The sequence below is a fragment of the Suillus paluster genome (genome assembly GCF_016628075.1).
Source record: "Suillus paluster strain FC165 chromosome Unknown EDB91scaffold_37, whole genome shotgun sequence".
NCBI classification, from domain to species: domain Eukaryota; kingdom Fungi; phylum Basidiomycota; class Agaricomycetes; order Boletales; family Suillaceae; genus Suillus; species Suillus paluster.
This window is the reverse complement of record NW_024537597.1, coordinates 337,865-348,460: the sequence shown is the minus strand read 5'-3', so window position 1 is coordinate 348,460 and position 10,596 is coordinate 337,865. Positions and strand designations below refer to the sequence as shown.

Genomic DNA, 10,596 nt, shown 5'->3' with positions numbered 1-10,596 from the left:
TTTAGCTACTTCGGTGTCTTTGTCCTTGCACTCTGCGATGACTAGCAAGAGCGTTTTTTCTATCTTATGGACTAGAGTATGGCCTCGTTTTGCTGCATGATCCTTAAAGAAGGTGGTATTCATGAGGAAATTGTTCGAGTTTTCTGATACGATATGGGATTTTACCCCCCCTTTGTGGTCTAGCCTCCTGGATAGACATATGATATTAAATTGCGCTAGGAATAAACACCATCTAGCTTGACGTCTAGTCAATGTGTGCAATTTGTCTATTTTTTCCAGGTTTCGTGAGTCTAGGATGACTTCCACTGGTAGGGGTGACTTTTCAACTATGTGCTTCCACTCTTGCAGGGCTCTATATATCGAGAGCAAATCTTTGTCTTCTGCTGAGTATGCGACTTCGTTGTCGGTCATCGGTTTCGTAAACATGGCAATCGACTGCCTTTTCCCATCTTCCTTTCTCTCGATAAGCGTAGCTTGAATGCCCTTCGCTTGGGTCTTACATTCTATAGCATATAGCTTTTTCTCGATACTCGGTTTCGGTGTTTCACTCCTTTGTTTAGGGGGAGGACTACCCTTACTCGTAGATTCCTTTGAGGGTTGCTTCGCCTTCTCTGCGATAAGCTTTTTTAATAACGCTTCTAGACCTTCCAGCGTTATTTCCTCAATCTCTTTCTTTGAGTTTACTTTGGTTTCTTTAGCAGTTTTCCTTCTGCGTTCTCGTTCTGCTGCTCCCTTGATAGAGAACCCTTTGATAGAGAACGTTTCTTCTGACCTACGGTCTACGTTCTTTTCTACTATCCTTGGTTTTACAGACGGAACTGCCTTTGGTTTTGGTGGGCTTACACCGATCTTGTCTTTTGATTTAAAGGAGGGACTACTCCTTTCGGGATGTGCGAATGCACAAAGAGAACCATATCGGCACTTCGGGCCGTTTCTACATAGGGTTCTGGATTTGAATTTGAAGACTGTGACTGGGGTCTTCTCCTTCTTTTCTGTTTTCGGTTTAAAAGCCCTAGGGATAGGATTTGCCTTTTTCTCTACCGGTGGCTTAACCGGTTTTTGCGCCTCGTTTGGCGACTTCTGAGTTTTCTCAGAGGACCTATGTCTTGGTAGGAACACTCTGGGGATCGGACATGGTGAGGGAGTGATTCTGATCACGTACTCCTCTACACCAGCGGTCGTTATTTCCTCCATTGGTTCTTCCCTTGATTTACCAGCCTTTACTTCGGCTAGCTCCTCCTTCTTCTCATAGATGGTTCTTTGGAGAGGCATCTCTACCTCTATTTCATCCCAAGTACATGGGGCATCGTTCCACTCGTCCATTTGAGCGATTAGGCGGCCATAAGCCGTGGTGAACCATGAATCTACCTCGAACTTCCTTTTTTGCTTAAGGCGGTATGATTCATCTTTATCGTTGTATAGGATGTAATGGTCTACATCGTTGACCAGGAATTCTCGACAGTCTTCCTCTATTGCACCACGAGCATTCTTATTCATCGTGGGATGGATTATTACTGCCAGGTGATTCCATTCCTGGTCTTCTCGACGATCTCTATCTTCGGTTCTTTTATAGCTCTCTGGGACTTCGTCTTTGCCTTCGGGATATGGCTCAGACTTTCGTCGTGGGGAACAGTATAAGATGTTTGGGGTCCTCGGACTTTCAACCGGTATCTCTAGTGCCTCTTCTGTCCTACGGACTGCACTTTCTATTTCAATAGGTATTTCAACCTTGGATGTCTCTTCTGTCCTACGGACTACACCCATTGCCTTTTCTATCGTTGGTGGCATAACAACCTCTGAGACCTCCTTGATCTGTCGGAGTATCTCTGCTGCTTCCTCGGCCTTTCGGCGTTCAGCAACTCTAAGCGCCTCTAGTGTTTCCATAGCGCGTTTTAGCATGTTTTCTGCGATTATTTTATCTAGGTCGGACAACGACTCTTCGATAGGTTTTGCAACCTTCTCTACGGTTTCATGCTCCGTCTTCTCATTTGGTAAAGCAGGGAGGATCTGCTCCTTATTTGTTTCGGCAGTAGGTTTCTGCTCTGAGACTTTCACTAAGGAAGCTCTCGCTAATCTAGCTTCCTTTTGTTTCTGTCTCTTGATTTGTGATTTTGATAAACCAGAATCGACTGGTCCTTTGTTTGTTTCATCGGTTGTCTCCGATTTCTCGTCTTTTGTTTCAGCAGGGACTACTGCTTTTATTTCAACGACTTCCACTTCCACGACTTCTACTTTAGTCGCTTCAGTGGTCTTGTCCTTGATTCCGTAACCTCTTTTTATTCTCAAGATTTCTTCTGCGAAGGTTTCCTTCTTGATTTCTGAAGATGTTACTTTCTCTGGTTTCTGAGTACCAGTCAACTCCTTAGGTTTAGAGGAACCCGATGACATCCTGATATTTTCTTTAAGGGTTTCTTTCCCTTTGCCTTTCGGCTCGTCGCGTATCTTCTGTCCTACGGACTGCGCGACTACTACGGGTTTCGGAGCAACCTTGGGCTCGGGATTTTGTACGTTGGCAATCTTGGGCCACTGGGTTGTCATTTCTCTCGATGACAGTAACGGCGATGTTTGAGAAGATGATGTAGGCGATGATGATGGTGTGGATCTAGGTGACGATGGGAGTGTGTCGACGTATGCGGTTCGGATAGCGAGGGATGGCAATTCAGCCATTGCGCCTCTACACCTAATTCGGAACGTGTCTACAGTCTTTTTGTTTGCCTTAGCACAATTCTTGCAAAGGCTTTGGAAGGAGATTTCTCCGTCCTCAAATTCTACACCTATCCAATGGGTGATTTGCGGTCCCTTTGCATGATGCGTATTAAAGCAAAAGCCTTCTCTGATTTGAGAAGCTAGCTCTTCATAGTCATCAATGGTAGGGGCGGAATATCTCATGTTGCCGGTTGCGTTCCGGAATCCTATTCAACAGAGTATATTTTGATTTGTCAGGGATCTCGTAAGATATGACCGAAAAAGAAGATGATAATAGAGAGGCGACCTAAGCCCGTATAGTAACGTAGTTGCCGGCTTCTTGGCCAACTAGGTTCTAAGATAAAAGGCTATGGTAATTTATACTAGAATGCGGTAAACAATATGCGTGAGAACCAACGCAATACTGTTACTACACTCGCGAGTGCCGTTCTCTAATTCTACGAAATGGGTTCTAGGATATAGCGTTGAGCAGGCAGGTATTGGGCCAGCACTCAAGGCGACGGATACAGGACCTATATGTCACTGTTCCTTATAGACTGGCGGCTGCAGTAAGGCAGGGCCTGGTCTACTTCTACTAACTTAGGGGAGGGAATGTGCACAAAAGAAGTGCGGGGCTGCGGTCTGGGAAAGATGGTTTAAAACGTGATCCGCGAGACTAAGCTCAGCAGAACAGCCGATGTTCTGGAAGGATGGGTATCGACACAAGTGCCGTTCGAAAGTCGGATCGTCGTCTCTTGCGAGGATGGAGTATACGAGTGTCGAAGGACAAATAGAATCGTGCGAAGGATGATGATAGGAGCGTCGTCTAATAGTCGCCCGAAGGTTGGAGTACAAGAGGGCGAACACAATCGAGTCGGGTGGTAAAGAAGACTTAACCTAATGTTATGACCAACGTCCCTTAACCTAACTAGTAGGTGTTTGGAGATCAATCACACCACAGGACTCAGTCTGAAGAAGGATAAAGCGAGATAGAATTGAGAGGGAACGTCTAGGCCCTACGATAACGTAGAAACGAGGAGGTTAAGTCTAAGGAGTACTTACTGACTACGACCTAGACTATATACTACTATTGGAGCAGAGCTATCTGAGTATGAAAGGTATGTGATATAACTATATTCGGTCATAACATTGCACCTAGGGTATAGGGCGTCTTATCAACCAATCAACTACAAGAAGAGAAGGGTAAAGGGTTCATAGGGCCAAGGGTATCGGTGATTAAGCAGGGTTCTCAGGGACTGCTTCTATTCAGGGTAGACGGAGATTAAGAAGGGTGTGAGAGAGTTCTGTGACAAGAAGTCTCGAGCGGTAATTAAGGATCTCGATTAGAGATAGGATCTGATGATCTAGATTGAAGGATCTAGATAGGATCTGGATCTGGAGATGTATCGGGTACGATCGGATCTAAGGGTTCTCCAGGGTCTTCGGTAATGAACATGCTTCTCTATGAGCGATGCTTCTGTGATAGGGATCTAGGGTTTAGCTGTAACTGTGCAACAGGTTCTAATGTAAGGGGTTCGATGAATGACAGAGGTAACTCTTAACGTGTCATGAGAAATGAAGGTGTGCGATGTGAAGGGATGATGGATTCTTCGAGAGATAACTTCGTAAGGGACTCTCGGTTATGGTTTGATCATAGAGGCGTGTAGATGCTTATGATGTAACCCATTGCCTAATCGTAGGACTTCTAAGGATATGATGAGTTCGGTTATCTAGGGTTACGATGTAGATGGATGACGTCGATATAGTATAGATGTGATGTAAAGATAGTGATCGTTAATCGGTTATCCATCTTATCTTATCAGGGATCTATCTAATCTAATCTTATCGGATAAGGTGACTTAGGGTTTGATAATCGAAATTTAGATGCAGTTGGTAATATTCATGACACCCTACAATGTTGAGCCCTAAGTTAGTATACTCCTTCCGCTCCTCACATACATCTAATGTCATGACTAGTGCTGTCCCGCGGACGTCGCTGTCGGACAATCCATCGGGCAGGACTGCTATCTTGTATCACGGCTCCTTGCATAATCCATCAACCCTCGACAGTCTAGCAGGAGGCGTCAGCTTTTGCAACCCTAGTGCTTTGGAAATGGGAAGCGACTACTCGACTTCGTATGCATGCCAAATATACGTCCCCCATCACAATTTACTTACAATTACTCTCATACACAGACTGAATTTGATTGGCCACACTTGGCCCATGTCCTCGCAATATGGTGTGGTCACCACAGCTATGCGTTCCGCCGTCCCTACGATCTCGAGCCCCAAGTTAGTAGCTCCTTCTATCACTTGCATATATGTGACACTGTGACTAGTGCTGCCCTGTGGACCAATCTATTGAGCAGGACTGGTGTCTCATATCATGGCTCCTCGCATAATCCACCAACCCTCAATGGCCGAGAAGGCGCCAGCTTCAAGAATTTAAGTTCTTCTGAAATGGCCTCGTCCTGGTACGCACTTTAAATGCATGCCCTTCACCACGATCTACTGATAATCACTCCCGCACGCAGGCAGAATATGAAGGACCACAGTTTTACCGCGTCCTCGCAATACGGTCTGACTACCCCAGATATGTGTTTCACTGTCCCCAGGATATCAAGCCCCACGTTAGTATGCTCCTTCTGCCCCCTGCATACATCTAATGCCATGACTAGTGCTACCCTGTGGACGTCAGCGTCAGACAACCCATGGGGCAGGACTGATGTCTTATCTCATGGCTTCTCGCAATACATCATGCCCAATTCATATAACCCTGAACCTGACATACCCCCACATGACATCTCGGAGCATACTAGCTTGTCACATCAGCGACAGAATTTTGTCATCCCTCAGTCCCCCCCAAGCCAGTCGCAGCTACCAACCGACTCATGTCCAATCAAACATCCCTCATCTTTCCCACCCACTTGCCTGTGGCTGCGTAACGACGACACATGCTGCAGACATAAAGGGACGGAGGACGAGTTAAAGCAGCATTGGCACCTCATACATCTTCCTCAGTGCCAAGGCGCATCGATTGCATGCTGCTGGGAAGGATGTAATTATCGCAAGCGAGGTCACCCCTCAATTTGTGTCATGCTGCGCGGCTGCATGTGGCGTCATATCCGTGAAGTTCATTTGGGGCACCGCAGAAAGGTGACCTAGGTATACTATCAGGTAGAAATACAGGCTCCTTCGCTGCTTGCTTCTCTAGGCTCATTCTTTTCTTTTGATACCTTGCTATCCTCCTGTCTAATTCATTTATATGGTTCGTGTATCTATTGTGTCAGGACTGTCACGAGTGTAGTTCCATTTCACGTCGACTTATAGGACTCGTTTCACAACGGAACTTTATACAACCCGTTTCCGCTTCTGTTTTGCTTAGTATAATTTATATATATGTCCCAATGCATTGAGGATGTCCTCATCTAGACTGGGGTGAAGTCCATGACGTGCACATCTTAATATAATCACTGCAGTAATAAAGTTGGCCTGGACATTCTGATACTTTCGCCACGGCTGTAGTCGACATAATCCCCTTAGCTACCTGCAGTACTTAGACTATGCCTTGACCGTCTTCGTCGAGATCATCATCAAGTCCACATCCGCATCTTCCTCTACTATCCGTTCCTCTAGATCATTATAGTCGCTCTGCCTTTTGACACGTCGCACAGCGCCCCAAATCTGGTTAAAGCGTCTAGCACCCGCCAGCAGACGCAAAGTACCTCGCCGTGCTCTTAGTGATTCGGAGGTGAGCAATTCCTTCTGTGTATATACACATGTTGAACTTAACAGAGCCATTATTCACCTTCCTCGCACAGTCCCAGCGCGTTCGGCCAAACACGCGCCCCATCAGATCCAATGAGATCCTCAAGCATATTATTATGCCCCTTCTCCCCTACCTCGATTGGTTCGCCACCTTTTGCGCAAACCCGTGGCCAGTTGCAGCCCTTCACGAGCATTGGGATCCACTACTTATCTTCAGATCGCGAGAGCATCCAACTCCTTGTTTGAATACCACAGAAAGTTCCGGTGCCCATGTCTGTTACGGTTCCCCTTTTTCACACCTTCACCTTGTCACATCTTCACATTTCACATCTTCACTTGTCACACTTCTATTACGTGTACTTCTAGAACATTCTATCGTACGATTCCCTTTCTCTTTTTCTCATTGGCTCATTATTATTGAAGCTCCGCTTCTATTATTCATTCGCCTCTTCAATACCTTTATATATACCTCATCTTTACCATTTGTACTCTTTAACTTGACCTACGCAGACCAGGGCCTGCAATATCACTGCTTTACTTGCACGACTCTAACACTAGGGTGTTAGCTAGACTTTCGACTACTTTTGATTACTGCTAAGACGTCTGACGACGCTGAGCGTAACAAAAGGTCAAGTTAATCTTCAGACCGCCCGTCCTCGACTACGACCACCACCACGAACCTTTGACTTAGCATCCGCGGTTCTTACTGCTGTTGCTACCCGATAAGTCATAACGGCTACCCACGGAAAACAGCACCTCGGCTTCACCTGGGACGCATTATTAGGAACTTGGACTGCTCCAGACTCGGACAGCACCTTATTCACCGTCCATCAGTGGAGAACCTTTAGAAACAGCGCAGCCAAGAAAGGAACACATTGGGACTTCGATACCCAATCTTACGTCGACAATGATTTCCCAGAAACACCACTCGCCTCACCTATCCCTGCACACGCACCTCTCCCCCCAGCTCATAGACAAGCTCCTCCAGCCCGCACACCTCCTCCACCAGCAGAACAATCCCCCCTAGACGAATCAGACTCTGAATCCTCTGAAGAAGACAACAACAACATGGCCAAACTAATCGGCAACGTTCCCCGCCTTCAATGGCGATACCCGCGCCGCCAAAGGATGGCTCTTACAGGTAGAAGCCTACCTTGATATCAACGACTCCGTCTACACCATAGACAAACAGAAGATCGTCTTCATCCTATCCCTCATGACCAAAGGAGAAGCCACTAAGTGGGCGGAAGGACAGCTCAAAGACGCTAGCGCTACCAAAGCGTACGGAACGTTCGAAAACTTCCTCGAACAATTCAAGAAGACGTTTCACCCAAAGAACGTCGTGGACACAGTGATCTGTCGCATCTCCACCTTGAGGCAAACAGGAAGTGTTCCCGCTTATACCTCCATATTCCGCACCATCTTAGCAGACACAGGCATTACCGAAGAAAGTATGAAAATCATGTTCTTTAGAAACAGACTTAAGAAAGAAATCGTAAACACCATACTTAACTTCAAAAACGTACCTACTACCATCGATACATGGCTTGAAAAAGCCTTAGAAGTAGAATCGCGACGTAGTCTTACAGCACCTACCAACTACAAGTCCCGAGACCCCTACGCTATGGACATAGATAGGACAGAAGTAGAAGGAGAGGAAGAAGAGAGGCAAGTAAAGAAGGCCTACCTAACCCCGCAGGAGAGAGAGCGCAGACGAAAGAATGGCCTCTGCTTCAAATGCGGAAAGAAAGGCCTCATCAAAGACTGCACAAACCATCCAGCGTTTACACCACGCACTCAGACCGCCACCAAGAAGGCGAGCAAAGATGACGATGAAGACTACAAGGAGTTCTTGGAGTGGAAGGCGTTTAAAGCACGCCAGGCAAAGAAGACGGAAGAGAAGGATTTTGCCTAAAGGAGACTGAACCGGCATCAGTATCTCCTAGAATCGGACTAGTAGTACAATCGATTGGCGACTCTAATTCTATGCGTTTGCCTTTAACTTTTGACTCTAGCATTGCCGAAGCTGCAGCTCTAATCGACTGTGGAGCAGAAGGGGAATTTATTGACTGGATGTTCGTACGACAGAACTCCATCCCCACAGAAAAACTCAGTAAACCAATAAAAGTTAGGAATGTTGATGGGACACTCAACAAGCAAGGTCAGATCACGCATGCTTGTAATCTATCATTTGAAATCAAAGGAATCCATATGAAAAGACGTTTCCTTGTAACCTCTCTAGGAGGAGAGGACGTCATTCTAGGAATTTCCTGGCTAAAGAAAGAAAACCCTCAGATAAATTGGACGAAAGAAGAAGTCACGTTGCGAATACATAGAAGAAGTCGAAGACAAAGAAGAACAAACGTTCTTCGACACGCAAGAATCCCTTGACGAGGAATGGGATCCTGCTGTGGAAAGTATTCCGTATTCCTCCGAAATCCCTAAACTCCTAGATCCCGAACCTGCTGACGACACAGAAGAAGAATTAGAACCAGACGAATTCCTGATCGCATACTGCAAAGGCGATCACGTCATTGGAACTTATGAAACTTTTGAATCCCCTCTCACAGATGAACACATCCCAACCGACCACCAATACTTCTCGACCCGTGGAACCTTAGTCAGGAAAGCCGACAACATCTCTCAAACCCTCGCCCAAGACGCCGCCAAATCGAAGAAAACGTTCAAAGAACTCATACCTGAAATCTTCAGAAAATATAAGGACGTATTCAGAGAAGTAGCTAACAGAACCCTCCCACCAGAATGCAAATTCGACCATAAAATCGACCTCAAGGATACTTTCGAACCGCGTAAATGCAAAATTTACCCACTTAACCCCGCGGAAGAAAAAGCCATGAATGACTTCATCGATGAAAACCTTGCCAAAGGCACTATCATTCCCTCCGAATTGCCACAATCATCTCCATTCTTCTTCGTCGGAAAGAAAGACGGTTCCCTACGACCCTGCCAAGATTATCGCTACTTGAACGAACACACAGTTAAGAACAATTATCCGCTCCCACTAATCTCTGATCTTATAGATAAGCTAAAAAACGCGAAGATCTTCACCAAGATGGATATCCGTTGGGGATACAATAATGTCCGACTCAAGAAGACTGACCAATGGAAAGCCGCGTTTGCAACGGCAAGGGGACTCTTCGAACCAACGGTAATGTTCTTTGGCATGTGCAACTCTCCCGCCACCTTCCAATCTATGATGAACGACACGTTCGGAGATATGATCCAAGAAGGATGGCTGATCATCTACATGGACGATATACTAATCTTCTCAGACGATTTTGATACTCACCAAAAATGAACTCATCGAGTATTAGAAAGACTTCGCGAACACCGTCTTTACCTCAAACCGGAGAAATGCACCTTCAACATAGAAGAAATAGAATATCTCGGCATGATCATTAAACCAGGATCGGTAGCTATGGACCCGGCTAAACTAAAGGGAATCTCGGAATGGGAAACCCCAAAGAAAGTCAAAGAAGTCCGATCTTTCCTCGGATTCACTAACTTCTACTGCCACTTTATCGCTAACTACTCCATAATCGCTTGTCCCCTCATAGATCTCACGAAGAAAGATATGCCATTCGAATGGAACAAAGAACGCAACTCCACATTCCGTAAACTGAAGACCATCTTCACGTCAGCCCCTATTCTCCAAATTCCCGATCGCCATTCCCCCTTTGCCATTGCCACTGACGCCTCCCTATACACCACTGGCGCAGTACTCCTCCAAAAAGATCCAAATGGCGAATGGCTCCCCTGTTCATATCTCTCCCAATCCTTTGCCCCCGCCGAACGAAACTATCAGATCTATGACCAAGAACTTCTCGCCGTTATTCGTGCGCTCAAAGCATGGTGCCACTATCTTCTCAGATCCCCTTTCCCGGTCGAAGTACAAACCAACCACAAAAACCTAACCTATTTCCGTGACGTACAAGACCTCAATAGACGCCAAGCATGGTGGCAAACTTTCCTTTCTCAGTTCGATATACGTTTCAAATTTGTACCAGGCAAAGATTTAACTATTCCAGATGCTCTTTCTCGTAGATCGGATCACCTTCCTGACGATAGTGTCGAAAAGGACAATACCAGTATTCAACTTCTTCCTGATTTTATGTTCATCAA

General features: G+C 46.0%; 2 protein-coding genes across 2 annotated transcripts; one reads left to right on the top strand and one right to left on the bottom strand.

Moving 5' to 3' along the window:
- Positions 1-874: 874 nt before the first annotated feature.
- Positions 875-2,889, bottom strand: EDB91DRAFT_1083281 (uncharacterized protein; the record flags this gene model as incomplete). Its single annotated transcript, XM_041315604.1, has 3 exons — positions 875-934; positions 967-1,099; positions 1,163-2,889. 3 exons carry the CDS (start codon positions 2,887-2,889, stop codon positions 875-877), a joined length of 1,920 nt encoding a protein of 639 aa, XP_041175850.1.
- Positions 2,890-5,151: 2,262 nt separating this feature from the next.
- Positions 5,152-6,103, top strand: EDB91DRAFT_1141813 (uncharacterized protein; the record flags this gene model as incomplete). Its single annotated transcript, XM_041319027.1, has 1 exon — positions 5,152-6,103. A coding segment is annotated over exon 1 (673 nt), but the record flags the coding sequence as incomplete, so codon positions are not given.
- Between the last annotated feature and the right edge of the window lie 4,493 nt (positions 6,104-10,596).